Raw genomic sequence first — 18368 nt, 5'->3', positions numbered from 1 at the left:
AGAGAGACATGCACCGTGAGGAGAGAGAGAGAGACAGAGATGAGGGAGAGGGAGAGAGAGAGATAGAGATAGGGAGGGAGAGAGAGGAGAGGCCTGTTAGCTAAAGAGAAGACACACGGAGGGGAACAGGCAGAGACAGGGAAATAGAGTGAGAAAGACAGACACAGTGAGGAGAGAGAGAGAGAGACAGAGATAGGGAGGGAGGGAGAGAGAGAGAGGGCCTGTTAGCTAAAGACCAGAGACACATGGAGGGGAAGAGGCAGAGACAGGAAAAGAGAGTGAGAGGACAGGCACAGTGAGGGAGAGAGAGAGAGGCCTGTTAGCTAAGAGCAGAGACACACAGAGGAGGAAAGGCAGAGACAGGGAAAGAGAGTGAGAGAGACAGGCAAAGTGAGGGAGAGAGAGAGACAGACAGAGATAGGGAGGGAGGGAGAGAGAGAAGAGGCCTGTTAGCTAAAGAGCAGAGACACACAGAAGAGGAAAGGCAGAGAGACAGAGAGGGAGAGGCAGGGAACGGGAGGAAAGGGGGGGGGGGGCTGAAAGGTAAAAACCACAGGGAGGGGAGATAAGCGCATTCCAGAGAAAGCAGAAGGAGAGAGCTGAGAGATGGGGGTGGAGGGTGAGCGGAAGGGACAGTTGCTAACCAGAGAGAGTCTCCCTCAATCTGAATGTCAGGCCGGCACTTACAGGAAGTCCAGGGGACAGGGACTCTGGTTGGGGCCTTCGCCCTGCAGCTCACAGGCGCCTCTCACCCCGCACCTTCCCACCAAGTAGGCAGCCCAGGAGGCCAGGAGAGCGAGGAGACCTGCGGAGAGAGGGAGAGGGGTGAGCACGGACCTGAAGACCCCCACATAATCACCACCCACCCCCACCATCAGAGAGAGGGGTGAGCACGGACCTGAAGACCCCCACCCCCACATACTCACCACCACCACCTCAGAGAGGGAGAGGGGTGAGCACGACCTGAAGACCCCCCATAATCACACCACCACCATCAGAGAGGGAGAGGGGTGAGCACGACCTGAAGACCCCCACCCCCACATCATCACCACCACCACCACCATCAGAGAGGGAGAGGGTGAGCACGACCTGAAGACCCCCACCCCCACATCATCACCACCACCGCCACCATCAGAGAGGGAGAGGGTTGTGCATGACCTGAAGACCCCCACCCCCACATAATCACCACCACCACCGCCATCAGAGAGGGAGATGGGTGAGCACGACCTGAAGACCCCCACCCCCACATATCACCACCACCACCACCATCAGAGAGGGAGAGGGGTGAGCACGACCTGAAGACCCCCACCCCCACTAATCACCACCACACGCCACCATCAGAGAGGGAGAGGGGCGAGCATGACCTGAAGACCCCCACATAATCACCACCACCCCGCCACCATCAGAGGGAGATGGTGAGCACGACCTGAAGACCCCCACATAATCACCACCACCACCGCCATCAGAGGGGAGAGGGGTGAGCACAGACCTGAAGACCCCCCACCCTCACAAAATCACCACCCCCATCAGAGGGAGAGGGGTGAGCACGGACCTGAAGACCCCCACAAAATCACCACCCCCATCAGAGGAGAGGTGAGCACGGACCTGAAGACCCCCACCCCCACAAAATCACCACCCCCATCAGAGAGGGAGAGGGTGAGCACGGACCTGAAGACCCCCACCCCCACAAAATCACCACCCCCATCAGGGCGGATTGCAACCACTAAACATTCATGCATAATAAAGAAATACCAAGCAAAACCCAGCACAGAGCAGAAGTACAAGGAGGCCACTCTAAATGTCCCCATCCCCAGCCTCTGTCCTCCGGCTCTGCTGCCCCTCCCCAGCCTCTGTCCTCCCCCTCCCCAGCCTCTGTCCTCCCCCTCCCCAGCCTCTGTCCTCCGGCTCTGCTGCCCTCCCCAGCCTCTGTCCTCCCCCTCCCCAGCCTCTGTCCTCCGGCTCTGCTGCCCCTCCCCGCCTCTGTCCTCCCCCTCCCCAGCCTCTGTCCTCCGGCTCTGCTGCCCCTCCCCAGCCTCTGTCCTCATCCTCCCCAGCCTCTGTCCTCCGGCTCTGCTGCAACCTCCCAGCCTCTGTCCTCGTCCTCCCCAGCCTCTGTCCTCCGGCTCTGCTGCCCCTGCCTCTGTGCTCCCCCTCCCAAGCACTCACACATCTCATGATGCTGCTGCTGCTGCTGCTGCTGCCTGCGGACCTTCTGACTCTGACAGCTGCCGGCAATGCCCCGGTGTTCCCCTGACCCGTGCTGGCCCCTGGCTTTTGTACACCTTCCCTGGTTGGGGGGGGGGGGGCGGTTAGGTGTGCGCAAAAGCCAGGAAGGAAGGATTCAAATGAGGGGACGCCCTTCCAAACCACAGATTTGGTTAAGAATTCAGGAGGTGGGAAGGGCAGACTGCAGGGGAGGGGAGGGGGGGTATCTACGCTGATCAGAATATTCCACTCCCCAGGGATTTCCATTCCTGCTGCTTCCCTATAAGATTCCTCTGCCCCCTGCACCCACACACACACACAGTTACATGCAGTAAACATAGACATACACGGTTACCTTGCAGCCAAATCTCTCCCACCTGATTTGTTTAAAAGTTGAATTACAGCCCTGACCACAAAAAGTGAATAGAGATGGATGGGGCCAGCATTCATACTTCACCTGGGGTCACAGCCCTCTCGCAGTGAACATTGCAGGAGGGGGTGAGGAAGTCACACCTGGGGGTCACAGCTGTAATGGGAACAGGACAGCGGGTGGGGTGAGAGGGGATACCTGGGGTCACAGCTGTAACAAGGTGAGCAGTGCAGGTGAGGGGATACCTGGGGTCACAGCTGTCTCGGGGTGAGCAGTGCAGGTGAGGGTGAGAGGGAACACCTGGGTCACAGCTGTCTCGGGGAGCAGTGCAGGTGAGGGTGAGGGAATACCTGGGGTCACAGCTGTCTTGGGGTGAGCATGCAGGTGAGGGTGAGAGGGAACACCTGGGTCACAGCTGTCTCGGGTGAGCAGTGCAGGTGAGAGTGAGGGGATACCTGGGGTCACAGCTGTCTTGGGGTGAGCAGTGCAGGTGAGGGTGAGAGGCAACACCTGGGGTCATAGCTGTCTCGGGGTGAGCAGGGCAGGTGAGGGTGAGGGCATACCTGGGGTCACAGCTGTCTCGGGGTGAGCAGTGCAGGTGAGGGTGAGGGGATACCTGGGATCACAGCTGTCTCGGGGTGAGCAGTGCAGGTGAGGGATACCTGGGGTCACAGCTGTCTCGGGGTGAACAGTGCAGGTGAGGGGATACCTGGGATCACAGCTGTCTCGGGGTGAGCAGTGCAGGTGAGGGGATACCTAGGGTCACAGCTGTCTCAGGGTGAGCAGTGCAGGTGAGGGGATACCTGGGGTCACAGCTGTCTCGGGGTGAGCAGTGCAGGTGAGGGGATACCTGGGTCACAGCTGTCTTGGGTGAGCAGTGCAGGTGAGGGTGAGGGGATACCTGGGGTCACAGCTGTCTCGGGGTGAGCAGTGCAGGTGAGGGGATACCTGGGATCACAGCTGTCTCGGGGTGAGCAGTGCAGGTGAGGGATACCTGGGGTCACAGCTGTCTCGGGTGAGCAGTGCAGGTGAGGGATACCTGGGGTCACAGCTGTCTCGGGGTGAGCAGTGCAGGTGAGGGTGAGGGGATACCTGGGGTCACAGCTGTCTCGGGGTGAGCAGTGCAGCTGAGGTGAGGGGATACCTGGGGTCACAGCTGTCTCGGGGTGGGCAGTGCAGGTGAGGGGATACCTGGGGTCACAGCTGTCTCGGGGTGAGCAGTGCAGGTGAGGGGATACCTGGGGTCACAGCTGTCTCGGGGTGAGCAGTGCAGGTGAGGGTGAGGGGATACCTGGGGTCACAGCTGTCTCGGGTGAGCAGTGCAGGTGAGGGGATACCTGGGGTCACAGCTGTCTCGGGGTGAGCAGTGCAGGTGAGGGTGAGGGGATACCTGGGGTCACAGCTGTCTCGGGGTGAGCAGTGCAGCTGAGGTGAGGGGATACCTGGGGTCACAGCTGTCTCGGGGTGAGCATGCAGGTGAGGGTGAGGGGATACCTGGGGTCACAGCTGTGTCAGGGTGAGCAGTGCAGGTGAGGGGATACCTGGGTCACAGCTGTCTCGGGTGAGCAGTGCAGGTGAGGGGATACCTGGGGTCACAGCTGTCTCGGGGTGAGCAGTGCAGGTGAGAGTGAGGGGATACCTGGGGTCACAGCTGTCTCGGGGTGAGCAGTGCAGGTGAGGGTGAGGGGATACCTGGGGTCACAGCTGTCTCGGGGTGAGCAGTGCAGGTGAGGGATACCTGGGGTCACAGCTGTCTCGGGGTGAGCAGTGCAGGTGAGGGTGAGGGGATACCGGGGTCACAGCTATCTCGAGGTGAGCAGTGCAGCTGAGGGTGAGGGGATACCTGGGGTCACAGCTGTCTCGGGGTGAGCAGTGCAGGTGAGGGATACCTGGATCACAGCTGTCTCGGGGTGAGCAGTGCAGGTGAGGGGATACCTGGGTCACAGCTGTCTCGGGGTGAGCAGTGCAGGTGAGGGTGAGGGGATACCTGGGGTCACAGCTGTCTCGGGGTGAGCAGTGCAGGTGAGGGGATACCTGGGATCACAGCTGTCTCGGGGTGAGCAGTGCAGGTGAGGGGATACCTGGGGTCACAGCTGTCTCGGGGTGAGCAGTGCAGGTGAGGGGATACCTGGGGTCACAGCTGTCTCGGGGTGAGCAGTGCAGGTGAGGGATACCTGGGGTCACAGCTGTCTCGGGGAGCAGTGCAGCTGAGGGTGAGGGGATACCTGGGGTCACAGCTGTCTCGGGGTGAGCAGTGCAGGTGAGGGGATACCTGGGATCACAGCTGTCTCGGGGTGAGCAGTGCAGGTGAGGGTGAGGGGATACCTGGGGTCACAGCTGTCTCGGGTGAGCAGTGCAGGTGAGGGGATACCTGGGGTCACAGCTGTCTCGGGTGAGCAGTGCAGGTGAGGGTGAGGGGATACCTGGGTCACAGCTGTCTCGGGGTGAGCAGTGCAGGTGAGGGTGAGGGATACCTGGGGTCACAGCTGTCTTGGGGTGAGCAGTGCAGGTGAGGGGATACCTGGGGTCACAGCTGTCTCGGGGTGAGCAGTGCAGGTGAGGGTGAGGGGATACCTGGGGTCGCAGCTGTCTCGGGGTGAGCAGTGCAGGTGAGGTGAGGGGATACCTGGGGTCACAGCTGTGTCAGGGGAGCAGTGCAGGTGAGGGGATACCTGGGGTCACAGCTGTCTCGGGGTGAGCAGTGCAGGTGAGGGGATACCTGGGGTCACAGCTGTCTCGGGGTGAGCAGTGCAGGTGAGAGTGAGGGGATACCTGGGGTCACAGCTGTCTCGGGGTGAGCAGTGCAGGTGAGGGGGAGGGGATACCTGGGGTCACAGCTGTCTCGGGGTGAGCAGTGCAGGTGAGGGTGAGGGATACCTGGGGTCACAGCTGTAACAAGATGATCAGTGCAGGAGGGGGCAAGGAAAAAAGAGATAAGTGTCACCCAGTCCATGAAGCCATTCAGGGCCCATCTTCCTCCAGCCCCCACCCAAAGGATGCTGCGTACTGAGTGTTGTCAGTCAGTTGCTAAGGACACAGACAGTGATCTGATAACAGCATGAATCAGAAACAGACCAGGGGGGGGGGCGAGAGTTCAGGGAACACCACAGGAAAACCGCAAGGGAACCCCCCTCCCCTCCCCCTCCTCCTCCCACGCCAACACCAGGAAAACCCTTCTCCTGTTTATCATACAGCACACCTCATTCATCAATTATAAAGATGAGGCAATGGGGACAGTAAGGAGAGAGGGCGTTTTATCCTTAACATAAAGTTATGCAACATAACCTGTGCATGAGGGACAGTGAGGAGAGAGAGTGTTTTATCCTTAATATAAAGTTATACAACGTAACCTGTGTATGAGGGACAGTGAGGAGAGAGAGCGTTTTATCCTTAACATAAAGTTATGCAACGTAACCTGTGTATGAGGTACAGCGAGGAGAGAGTGTTTTATCCTTAACATAAAGTTATGCAACGTAACCTGTGTATGAGGGACAGCGAGGAGAGGGCATTTTATCCTTAATATAAAGTTATGCAACATAACCTGTGTATGAGGGACAGTGAGGAGAGAGGGCGTTTTATCCTTAATATAAAGTTATGCAACGTAACCTGTGTATTAGGGACAGTGAGGAGAGAGGGGCGTTTTAATCCTTAATAAAGTTATGCAACATAACCTGTGTATGAGGGACAGTGAGGAGAGAGGGCGTTTTATCCTTAATATAAAGTTATGCAACATAACCTGTGTATGAGGGACAGTGAGGAGAGAGGGCGTTTTATCCTTAATATAAAGTTATGCAACATAACCTATGTATGAGGGACAGTGAGGAGAGAGGGTGTTTTATCCTTAATATAAAGTTATGCAACGTAACCTGTGTATGAGGGACGGTGAGGAGAGAGGGTGTTTTATCCTTAATGTAAAGTTATACAATGAACTTCTGTATGGGGGATAGCGAAGAGAGAGGGTGTTTTATCCTTAATATAAAAAGGGCTCCAGGGGCGATCCAGAAAACTACAGGCCAGTGAGCCTGACTTCAGTGCAGGGAAAAATAGTGGAAACTATTCTCAAGATCAAAATTGTAGAGCATATAGAAAGACATGATTTAATGGGACACAGTCAACATGGATTTACCCAAGGCAAGTCTTGCCTCACAAATCTGCTTCACTTTTTTGAAGGAGTTAATAAACATGTGGATAAGGTGAACCGGTAGATGAGGTATACTTGGATTTTCAGAAGGCGTTTGACAAAGTCCTTCATGAGAGGCTTCTAAGGAAACTAAAAAGTCATAGGATAGGAGGCAATGACCTTTCGTGGATTACAAACTGGTTAAAAGACAGGAAACAGAGAGTAGGACTAAATGGTCAATTTTCTCAGTGGAAAAGGGTAAACAGTGGAGTTCCTCAGGGATCTGTACTTGGATCAGTGATTTTCAATATATTTATAAATGATCTCGAAAGGGGTATGATGAGTGAGATGATCAAATTTGCAGATGATACAAAATTGTTCAGAGTAGTTAAATCACAAGCAGATTATGATAAATTGCAGGAGGACCATGCAAGACTGGAAGATTGGGCATCCAAAGGTGATTGGGCATCCAAGGTGTTGCATACAAGGAAAAATACCCTTGCTGTAGTTACACGATGTTAGGTTCCATATTAGGAGCTACCACCCAAGAAAGAGATCTAGGCGTCATAGTGGATAACACATTGAAATCTTCGGTTCAGTGTGCTGCAGCAGTCAAAAAAGCAAACAGAATGGTGAATAAAATGCAAAATGTCATAATGCCTCTGTATCACTCCGTGGTGAGACAGTACCTTGAGTACTGTGTACAATTCTGGTCACCTCATCTCAAAAATAGATATTGTTGCAGTGGAGAAGTGCAGAGAAGGGCAATCAAAATGATAAAGGGGATGGAACAGCTCCCCTATGAGGAAAGACTAAAGAGGTTAGGACTTTTCAGCTTGGAGAAGAGACGGCTGGGGGGGGAATATGATAGAGGTCTTTAAAATCATGAGAGGTCTAGAACAGGTAAATGTGAATTGGTTATTTACTCTTTCAGATAATAGAAGGACTAGGGGGCACTCCATGAAGTTAGCATGTGGCACATTTAAGACTAATCTGAGAAAATTCTTTTTCACTCAACGCACAATTAAGCTCTGGAATTCATTGCCATAGGATGTGGTTAGTGCAGTTAGTGTAGCTGGGTTTAAAAAAGTTTTGTATAAGTTCTTGGATGTCATGCTACTATCATCAGTAGCATGGGATCTTCTTAGTGTTTGGGTACTTGCCAAGTTCTTAATGCCTGGATTGGCCACTGTTGGAAACAGGATGCTGGGCTTGATGGACCCTTGGTCTGACCCAGTATGGCGATTTCTTATGTTCTTATAACGTTATACAACATAACTTGTGTATGGGGAACAGCAAGGAGTCGGGCATTTTATCCTTAATCTAAAGTTATACAAATGAACTTGTGTATGGGGAACAGTGAGGGGTGCGGACATTTAGAAACAAATGAAATGGAAATATATGGTACATTTTTTTGGGAGATGGGGCTGTGCCTTGACAGCATATCTGTGCAATCATCTCCCCCTCTCTTCCTCCTGGGGTGGGAAAGATGCACTGAAGACTGTGAATTGGAGGGGGGAGTACCTGAGGTGAGAATGCAACCCTGAACATAACATTGTTTGAAGAGGAGTGGACTCAAATATGGTGGAGCAAAGAAGTCTGCTACCTCTGTATAGAGGACATTATAATCAGATCGTACAAGACCTCTAAGGTTGGCAAGAATCGGACCAGGTGTTAATATTTTTGGTGGTAGGGGCTGGACTAACTATTGCCTGTTGAATGGAGATTTATCTCCCATGGGGAATGGCCAAGATCGCTATTAGCTACGCCTTTGTTTGGATGCGCATTTTAGACACGCATCCAACCGCTCGTAAAGCTGCGCACTAAGCTGGGCGTACTTTATTTCATCAGCCTGTTAAGATTGTGAGCCCTCTGGGAACAGGGAAATACCCACAGTACCTGAAGGTAATCCACTCTGAAGTACTGAAAAGGAAATACAATATTTATTTTATTTATTTATTTATTTAGGTTTTTATATACCGGCATTCATGAAACGATCACATCATGCTGGTTTACAAATAAACAGGGGTGCAATAAATACATCAAAACAGAAATAACGTGTCGAAGAAAGCAGTTACAATTAACAAGGACTATTGAACTGGGATCAGAGGAAATAAAGATAGTTTAGCAGAGACTAAATTATATACAAGGAGATGAGGTACAGCTGCTGTGTTGGATATGTTGATGGCGAGGTGCATTAATTTAAGTCCGGGAAAGCTTGCATAAACAGCCAAGTCTTGAGTCTTTTTCTAAAGGTTAGGAGGCAAGGCTCCTGTCTGAGATCGGGAGGGATGGAGTTCCATAACGTGGGCCAGCTGTGGAGAGGGCTCGATCTCTTAAGGTAATGTGACTAGTGGTTTTAGTAGGGGGTACATGGAGGGATCCTCTGTATGCGTCTCTGGTAGGTCTTGTGGAGTTGTGTAAGCGGAGAGGAAATTGTAGGTCAATTGTGGTGTGATGGATGATTTTGTATATCAAGGAGATGGATTTGTAGATGATTCTGAAGTGAATTGGTAACCAATGAAGGTCTTTTAGAATTGGGGAAATATGGTCTCTTTTCCTGGTGTTTGTTAGTAAACGGGCTGCTGTGTTTTGTACCATTTGGAGCGGTTTGGTGTAGGAGGAAGGGAGATAGCGTTACAGTAATCTAACTTTGAGAAAATAATTGCTTGGAGGATCGTTCTGAAATCTTGGGCGTGGAAGAGAGGTCTTATCCTTTTTAAAACTTGGAGTTTGTGGAAGCAGTCTTTGGTCGTTCTGTTGATGGAGGCTTTGAAGTTCAGCCTGTTGTCAATTATCACTCCTAAATCTCTCACTTGAGTGGTTGGTGGGTTGGTTGGATGAGAAGCGGTGAGATTGCTGTTCTCTGGAGATATGAGTAGTATTTCGGTCTTGGAGGAGTTTAGTACTAGATTTAGGCTATTGAGGAGACGTTTGATTTCTTGGTGGCAGGATTCCCAGTAGTCGAGGGTTTTCGAGTATGAGCCTTTGATGGGGATCAGGATCTGGATATCGTCTGCGTAGAGAAAGTGTTTTAGGTTGAGGTTGGTGAGGAGTTGGCAAAGTGGTAGAAGGTAGATGTTAAAGAGTGTCGGGGATAGAGAGGAGCCTTGTGGGACTCCTACGGATGAGTCATGGCGTGAAGATTCTTTGTTCTGGATTTTGACCTTGTAACCTCTGTTGCTGAGAAACGATTTGAACCAAGATGAGCAGAGCTGGAAACTCCTATGGCAGCTAACTTTATATTAACTTTATGTAATTTATATTAAATAAATGGGAGACAGTGAGGGGATCAGGAATTTTATCCTTAGGATAAAGTGGTAAGGTGTAACTTGTGTATTAGTGAGGGGAGCAGGTGTTTTGTCCTTAATATGGAGGTTATGGCATAACTTGTGTATGAGGGGAGTGGGCATTGTAGCATTAATATAAAGTGATATGGTACAACTTGTGTACGGGGGGGGGGACAGCCAGGGGAGGATGTTTTATGTTTAATATAAAGTTATACAATGTAACTTGTGTATAAGGCACAGAGGTGTGTATGTGTTTTATGCTTAGTGTAAAGTCATATGGGTATAACTCGTGTATGAGGTCAGCGAGGGGAGCAGCATTAGTTTAAGTCGTGTACATTTTTTAGAAACATTCATTTTCTCTCAGATTCACAGGCGTGTGAAAGAGAAACCTGCTTAGCAGAGGCCCAGATGGCAATAATGAGGCAGGGACTCTGCAGTCAGGACATGTAGGGGCTGGTCTTTAGGACCCAGGAGAGGGAGGGGAAGGCTGGGCCAGTAGGGCCGAAGACTGCCTGAGTATCATCTAAGAGCAACCTGGCTGCTGAAACCCTTTATTGTCAGTGTCTCGTCCCTCCCCTTTCCTCTGTACCTCGCTCCCTGCCCTCCTCCCTTCCCTATTGTCTCTTTGCATGTGCCTGCCCCTCATCCCTCCCCTTCTCCCAGCAGCACAGCAGGCAGGGGCCTTCCTCGCCCTTCTTCCCTCCCTCCCCCCCCAGGCAGGCCCGGGGATTCAGGGGTCGTCGTTCCCCCCCAGCCCCGTGCAGACATGGCCATAGACAGACAGCTCCGCGCTGCAGGACTCTTCCCTGTCCTGGGCACGGGACTTCTCGCGTTTGCCATGTGACTCGTCCCTGGGATTTTATTTGTTTTGCTGGTCCTGACTGGAGACCGGCGGAGGGAGGGAGGGGGGGGGGTATTTATGAATACCCTGCCTTCCTGGGGGGTAACTTTGGATGCAGGAATGGAGCAGATTTTATTTTTGTAAAGAGAGGGAGAGGCGCGGGGTGGGGGGAGGGTACCAGCCCTCTGTAGGAAGATTTCTTTCCTTCAAGACGATACTTTTTACCTGATTTTTTTTTTTTAAATATGCTCCCAACGGTCTCGCCTTCCTACACATTTCTAAGTCTTTATTTTCACTTTGCTGGACAACTCGGAGTTCAGGGAAGGGGATGTTAGTTCATTTTTCCCCCTGATTTTGTTCATTTTTCTGTACGTCTTCAATATTTTATGTTATTGTCGGGGATTTTTGTTTTTTGATTTTTTTTAATTGAAATCAAATTCGAGAATTAGAAGGTGGAAATTAAATAATTGTTTGTTTCTTTTTTTAAATAAAGTTTTGGAAGGTTTCGTTTTGTATTTTTGTTTCTTCACAAACTCGTGATATAGTTTGAATTTTGGAAATGTTTTCTGGGGGGTTTTTGGTTTTTTTCTGCCCCTTTACACATGTAAAATAGTTTGTGTGTTTTTGACATCTTTTTGGATTTTACTTTTTTTTTTTTTTCGGGATTTCTATTTGACCTTTCTAGTTGTAGCTCAAGCTGCTTTTCATTTTTCGGCAGGACAAGCTGTGCTCTTGTAATCTGTGTGTGCATCATTGCAAGCTTGCATTCTTCTTTCGTGTGTGAATCCATACCCTTGTGAGCTGTGGCCCTTTGCACCCTGGTTATCGGTGCAGCCTTTTGCACGCTTGTGAGCTGTAATCGCTTTGCACGCGCGTAATCTGTTTTTGTGTGTGTGTGTGTGTCCCTTTGCACGCGTGTGAGCAGTGGTTGTATTTATGTCGCTGTGTCTCTTCCCTGATAAACCAGCATGGGGGCTGCTTGGGGTGTGGGAAGAAGAAGCAAGGAAGGCTGGTGTTAAGGTGCTGAGCTGGAAGAACACGCCCCCCACCGGTAGCACTGAAGATAAGCCAGGGAAGAGGTTCCCTTTACACGGGTCCCCCAGGGGCCACGTCCTGCTGCTGCTGCGGACCAGAGTCTCTTGCGACAAGGATCTGCGGCTAAAGGCAATGACGGTGAGTATTTGAGGAGGTTTTTGTATGTGCAATAGGATGGGATGTTTCTTCCGTCAAGTTTCTCACAGTCTCTCTCTCTCCCTCCCTGGCTCCTACTCTCTTTCCTTTTTTCTGTCTGTTTCTTTCCCTACTTGTCTCCCTCTCTCTCTCTCTCTCTATTCCTTCCTTTCTCCCCATTTCTGACTGTTTCTTACTTTCTCTATCTCTCTTTGGCCTTCCTTGTCTCCTTCTCACTCTTTTCCCCCCTTCCCCATGTCTAATTATCTCTCTGCTGTCTCTTTCTCTCCCTTCCCTTGCTCTGTGGGATGTCGGAGCAGCTTTTGCTGGCTGCCACAGGGCGCTCCTGTCTCTTTAAACGGGAACTCTCGGGGAAGAATGGGAGAGGGATGACGTCACAGAGCCACATAGCCTCTTTTCTTAAAGGGACAGGGCCCCCGCTCAAGACAAAGACGGAGATGGTAACGTTTGTGGAGGTGGTGTGTAAGGCAAAGATGCCTTTAGTAGTAAATCCAGGGGCGAGCTGAGCCTATGGGTTAGATATGGGGAGAGGGTCTATGCATACAGAGGTGGGGAGGAGGGAGGTGTGTGCATGCAGGACTGATTACTGATGGCTGAAATGTGAGGCGGGAGATCTATACATACAAAACTAATGGGGGTGGGGGTCCCTGTGTTTACAGAATTGATTATTGGTGGGGGAATGCGTTCATTTAGAGCTGGTAATTGAGGGAGGGGGAGGTCTGTGCTTTCAGAACTAGTTATGGGAGAGGGGGTGTGCATACAGAGCTAATTATGGGGTGGAGAGTCTATGCATAAAGCGTTGGTTACGGGATCTGTGTATACAAATGTGATTGTGGAGTGTCTCTAGAGCTGTTATGAAGGGGGGCTCTGTATATAGAGCTGGTTAAGGGGGCTCAGTATATAGAGCTGGTTATGGGGAGAGTGGGGGCTCAGTATATAGAGCTGGTTATGGGGGAGAGTGGGGGTTCAGTATATAGAGCTGGTTATGGGGGAGAGTGGGGGCTCAGTATATAGAGCTGGTTATGGGGAGAGGGGGCCTCAGTCTGGTTATGGGGGAGAGTGGGGCCTCAGTATATAGAGCTGGTTATGGGGGTTCAGTATGTAGAGCTGGTTATGGGGAGAGTGGGGATTCAGTATATAGAGCTGGTTATGGGGGATATTGGGGGTTCAGTATATAGAGCTGGTTATGGGGGAGAGTGGGGCCTCAGTATATAGAGCTGGTTATGGGGGAGAGTGGGGCCTCAGTATATAGAGCTGGTTATGGGGAGAGTGGGGGCTCAGTATATAGAGCTGGTTATGGGGGAGAGTGGGGCCTCAGTATATAGAGCTGGTTATGGGGAGAGTGGGGTTCAGTATATAGAGCTGGTTATGGGGGATAGTGGGGGTTCAGTATATAGAGCTGGTTATGGGGGAGAGTGGGGCCTCAGTATATAGAGCTGGTTATGGGGGAGAGTGGGGGTTCAATATATAGAGCTGGTTATGGGGGAGAGTGGGGGTTCAATATATAGAGCTGGTTATGGGGGAGAGTGGGGGCTCAGTATATAGAGCTGGTTATGGGGGAGAGTGGGGGCTCAGTATATAGAGCTGGTTATGGGGGAGAGTGGGGGCTCAGTATATAGAGCTGGTTATGGGGGAGTGGGGGCTCAGTATATAGAGCTGGTTATGGGGGAGAGTGGGGGTTCAGTATATAGAGCTGGTTATGGGGAGAGTGGGGGTTCAGTATATAAAGCTGGTTATGGGGGGAGTGGGGGTTCAGTATATAAAGCTGGTTGTGGGGGCTCAGTATATAGAGCTGGTTATGGGGGTGAGTGGGGGCTCAGTATATAGAGCTGGTTAATGGGGAGAGTGGGGGTTCAGTATATAGAGCTGGTTATGGGGCGGGTGGGGGCTCAGTATATAGAGCTGGTTATGGGGGTTCAGTATGTAGAGCTGGTTATGGGGGAGTGGGGGGTTCAGTATATAGAGCTGGTTATAGGGGCGGGTGGGGGCTAAGTATGGGTTTGGAGTGAAGAGTCAGTATAGGAGTTTGCTGGTTCAGCTGACATTTAGGGGCTGTCACTCCCATGCAGCTGGTTATGAAAGGCTGTCACAGTGCTGGTCTCGCTCTCTCATGTCCTGCAGACACAACTGGCGAAGGCCCTCTATGACAACGCGGCGGAGACGGCGGAGGAGCTCTCTTTTCGGAAGGGCGACATCATGATGGTGGTGGAGCGTGACACGGCAGGGCTGAGAGGCTGGTGGCTGTGCTCGCTGCACGGCCGGCAGGGCATTGTACCCGGGAACCGGTGAAACTGCTGGAGGGGACCGGAGGAGGCAGCAGCTTCCACTGTGCCCGGAGGGACCCAGGGAGTGGGCACCGCTCCCCTCCCCCTCACCATTGCCTGGAAGAGGGCCTGGAGCCCGTGGAAGCACAGTCAGTGTACCAAGTGCCCCCGGCGGCTGGACGGGCCGGGTATGCAGGGAGCAGGTGAAGAAACGGACGTGTACCAGGTGCCCCCAGGCCACGACATTACCAGCAGGGAGTGTGGAGGTGCCAGCACCGCCAGGGAGAATGAGTATCTGTTCCCAGACGCAGAGACGGAGGAACCGGGGACAGCGGAGCAAGAAAAAGTCTGCATAAGGTGAGACTGGAAAGTGACGTCCTCACCCATTCCACCCCCAGCTGCCCCACCGCAGTGCCACACCCTAGCCGTGTCCCCCTTCCCAATCTTTGTCCTCTCCCCCACGCACCCAGATCCTCTCCAGATTGTCATGACCCCCACCCGTGCTTCGGTGTATTGTGCAGGGCTGTCGAGAGGGGGCTGGTCCATTATGGAACAGGAGAGGTGATGTCAAACCTGAATGCGTGGACTTGACGCAGTGTCCCCAGAGATTTGGTTTCCTGCATTGGTGAGAAAGCACCTTCAGCGGGCTTTGTTTCCCTTTGCCAGGTGTACACCGTCCCTCCAACTGCCAGGGTTTGTCCCTCCACGCCCGCAGTGGCTGTGGGCTCTCTCACGCAGGATGACACCTACAGAGTGCCTCGTGGTAGTAGTGAAGAGTCTGAGCCCTGCAGTCAGAGGCACCAAGAGGTAAGAGTCAGGACCTGAGAGGAAGGCACTGGTTCCCCTGATTAGTGAAACGTCTCTGGTATGCCACAGTTATGTAATTACATATCCTGACCCCATAGGATGCATGATATGCCACAGTTATGTGATTTACCATCACCCCCATTGGATCCACGGCATGCCATGGTTATGTGATTATTTATCATGACCCCTATGGGATCCACATGCCACAGTTATGTGATTATTTATCCCCAATGGGATCCACGGCATGCCACAGTTATGTGATTATTTATCATGACCCCTATGGGATCCACGACATGCCACAGTTATGTGATTATTTATCATGACCCCTATGGGATCCACGACATGCCACAGTTATGTGATTATTTATCCCCTATGGGATCCACGACATGCCACGGTTATGTGATTATTTATCCCCTATGGAATCCACGACATGCCACGGTTATGTGATTATTTATCCCCTATGGAATCCACGACATGCCACGGTTATGGGATTATCATGACCCCTATGGGATGCATGATAGGCCGTGATTATGTATTTAAAAATGGGATCTATGATATAGTGTAGGATGCTGTCTTCTGTGTGCTATTCTGTGCACGCTGGCTGCACTTCCATCATCCTGAACCCAAGATCAAGGGGCCTTTCTACTCATTGTCCCCCCCCCCCTCCCCCTTCCTTACCCCTTTCACTGAGGGCAGTGGAGAGAGCTCCCTCCCTCAGGGCTCCCAACGAGCTGCTGACCGACCTCTCATACTGCGTGGCACTGGGAGGCAAAAGGGTGGGTGGCGAGGGAGAGGATCATCTCCTCCATGCTAACTGGATGGCTGTATAGCAGGGGGGGGGGAAACAAATGTTGAGTGGGGTTTTAGAGTGTGTTATATTAGGACACCGGCCCCTTAATGTATCTTGGCGACGAGGGATCGGCACTGTCTTGTGTACGTGTGATCGGGCGCCCGAGGGATTAATGCCGCGCTGTGGCAGACATCTTGTAAAACGTCCATGGATTTTCAAGGTCAGGCCCCCACCTGCTGCTGGCATTTCCCGTAACTGTGTCCTCCTCTTCTCCCCCCCCTCCCCCAGGTCTACGACACTCCTTCATCCCTTCTGGCGGACCCCTCGGTGGCTGGCAACACCTATGACATCCCAGCATGCTTTGCTAAGAAGGTAGCCCGTGTGACGCCACAGACTGCCCCATCCCCACCGCCGGCGGAGGAAATCCCGGAGGACATGTACGACGTGCCCCTGGCCTTCCAAAACCCGCCCCTTAAGGATGACCCTGAGGTCTACGCCACCCCCTCCAACCTGAAGAGGGCCCCAGCCGTTCACAACCTGTACGAGGCTCCCGAGGACGTGCTGGACGCTGGCCCGGAGGAGCGCGCGACGCCGGCGGCGAGAGCTCCATCTACGACGTGCCGCCCTGGCCCAGGAGGAGGAGGAGGGACCGGAGGAGCTGCCCTCCGGGGGCTTCCATCGCCTCTCCTCTCCAGGCCTCCCGCGCAGGTTCACAGGCCCCGGCTGCCCTCCAGCGAAAGCTTGTCCCGCAGGCCGCTGCCGGCGCTCCCCACGCAGCTCGGCGCCGGAGAGACCTCCCCCGCCGCCACGGGGTCCTCCCCGCCGGTCTTCGTGAGAAAAGGCAGCATCCAGGACCGGCCCTTGCCCCCGCCTCCCCGCCTCTGCCTACGGCCACCCCAACAAGGGGGAGAGACCCCAGAACGAGTACGAGGGCATCCAGCCCGCCGAGGAGTACGAATACGTGCACCTGAAGGTGAGAATGTCTCGCACGCCTCTGCCTCTCTCTGACTCCGAAACCTTGTGCCGGGACGCTCTTCTCCTCACCCCCACCCTCTCCCCCCGTGTTATATATATATTTCAGGGGTCGGACAGAGCGCGCTCCCAGACGGACTCTAACCCCTCTCCCCCGGAGCTTCCTCAGGATGAGACTTTGTCAGCGAGGGCAGCCAGGACGCCAGAGGACGGCGCTGCAGGGGGCCCCGCGGAGTCCCAGGTATTTGTGCCGTGGAATTTCACCCGGGTGAATGGGAGTTGGGTAGCGGGGCGCAGGAGCCGGGAGTATTGCGTAAGAGGCAGTAAGTCACGGATGCATCGAGGGGAAGGCCCTTCTTCTGCCAGGCCCGCTCCGTGCGTCGCTCACTCGGGGGGGGGGGGGGGGGGAGGGTTCTCGCCTGCCCGCCTGGGGCTTGCTTTCCCCTAGATTAGCGCCACGGCGGGAGCAGTCGGGGTAACTGCAGGACGTGTGGATTGCCCCACCCAGTGCCACGGTGGAATAACAGAGCAGCGCAGCAGCCCTGAATCTCATGAGAGAGAGATAATGGAAGCTAATGCACCCCCTCTGGCGGGTTTTTTCCTTCAGGGGACCTTCCATAGTTCCCTGAACAAAGGAACCCATTCCCTGCCTTAACTCGATGTAATTACGAGTGAATTCTTCCAGAGACTGGGGAGGGGGCAGACCCAGACCATCCCAGGCAGGTTGGGGCACCCAAAATGTTGTGGCGGGCAAGAGAGTTGACTCTATGTCTGCAAAGAGCTGGGCTTCGGTGACAATGAGGCACAGGTTTATGAAGTCGTGAGCAGGGATGTCTCAGCACCAGGCGTGCGTGCCACGTGTGTGCGTGCCACGTGTGTGCGCGCCACGTGTGTGCGCGCCACGTGCGCGCGCGCGACGTGCGTGTGTGCGTGCCACGTTTGTGCGCGCGACGTGCGTGCCACGTGTGTGTGTGTGCGCGCGTGCCACGTGTGTCTCTCTTTTTCCAACATTCTCATTCGTGCCATCCTCTCCTTTTGGCTCTCTTTGCCCTAACCCATCATCCCTCTTCTCCCCCCTCGCCTTGCAGGTCTCTGGGAATGGCGCCAGCAGCGGCTCCCCGGACGCAGAGGACACCCAGCTGCTCCACTTCTACGCCGGGCAGTGCCAGGGCCACTACGAGGCGCTCCTGGCCTCCATCGAGGCCTTCCTCGCTGCCGTCCGCCCAACCACCACCCCGTGCCTTCGTCCCCCAGGGGAAGAGCGTCATCGTGGCTGCCCACAAGCTGGTTTTCGTCGGGACACCCTCTCGCGCCTGGCGGCCTCGCCCGGCACTCGCGCCCGAGTGACAGCTGCCGCGGCGCCCTCTGCGAGGCCCTGAAGGGTGTGGTGCTGGCGGCCAAGTCCGCCGCCCTGCGCTACCCCTCCCCGCCCGCCGCGCAGGGGTGGCGGACCGAGTGACCGAGCTCTCGGGCCGCCCTGGATTTCACGGCCCTGCTGCGGCGCCTGTCGTCCTGAGG

The 18368-nt window shown here is 53.6% G+C and overlaps 1 protein-coding gene and 1 long non-coding RNA gene across 2 annotated transcripts; both read left to right on the top strand.

Moving 5' to 3' along the window:
- Positions 1-12338: 12338 nt before the first annotated feature.
- On the top strand, positions 12339-16754 carry LOC115078487 (embryonal Fyn-associated substrate-like; the record flags this gene model as incomplete). The annotated part of the gene is made up of 5 exons (XM_029581412.1): positions 12339-12457; positions 14139-14302; positions 14587-14638; positions 14948-15088; positions 16167-16754. Coding segments are annotated over exons 1-5 (1017 nt in total), but the record flags the coding sequence as incomplete, so codon positions are not given.
- A 2-nt stretch (positions 16755-16756) lies between these two features.
- On the top strand, positions 16757-18074 carry LOC115078727. The gene is made up of 3 exons (XR_003853138.1): positions 16757-16851; positions 16960-17091; positions 17939-18074. It is a non-coding gene; the product is annotated as an uncharacterized LOC115078727 (long non-coding RNA).
- The last annotated feature ends 294 nt before the right edge of the window (positions 18075-18368 follow it).

The sequence above is a fragment of the Rhinatrema bivittatum genome, chromosome 16 (assembly GCF_901001135.1).
Source record: "Rhinatrema bivittatum chromosome 16, aRhiBiv1.1, whole genome shotgun sequence".
Classification (NCBI taxonomy): Eukaryota; Metazoa; Chordata; class Amphibia; order Gymnophiona; family Rhinatrematidae; genus Rhinatrema; species Rhinatrema bivittatum.
Note: the sequence above shows the minus strand (reverse complement) of the source record. Positions and strands in the feature narration are given on the sequence as shown.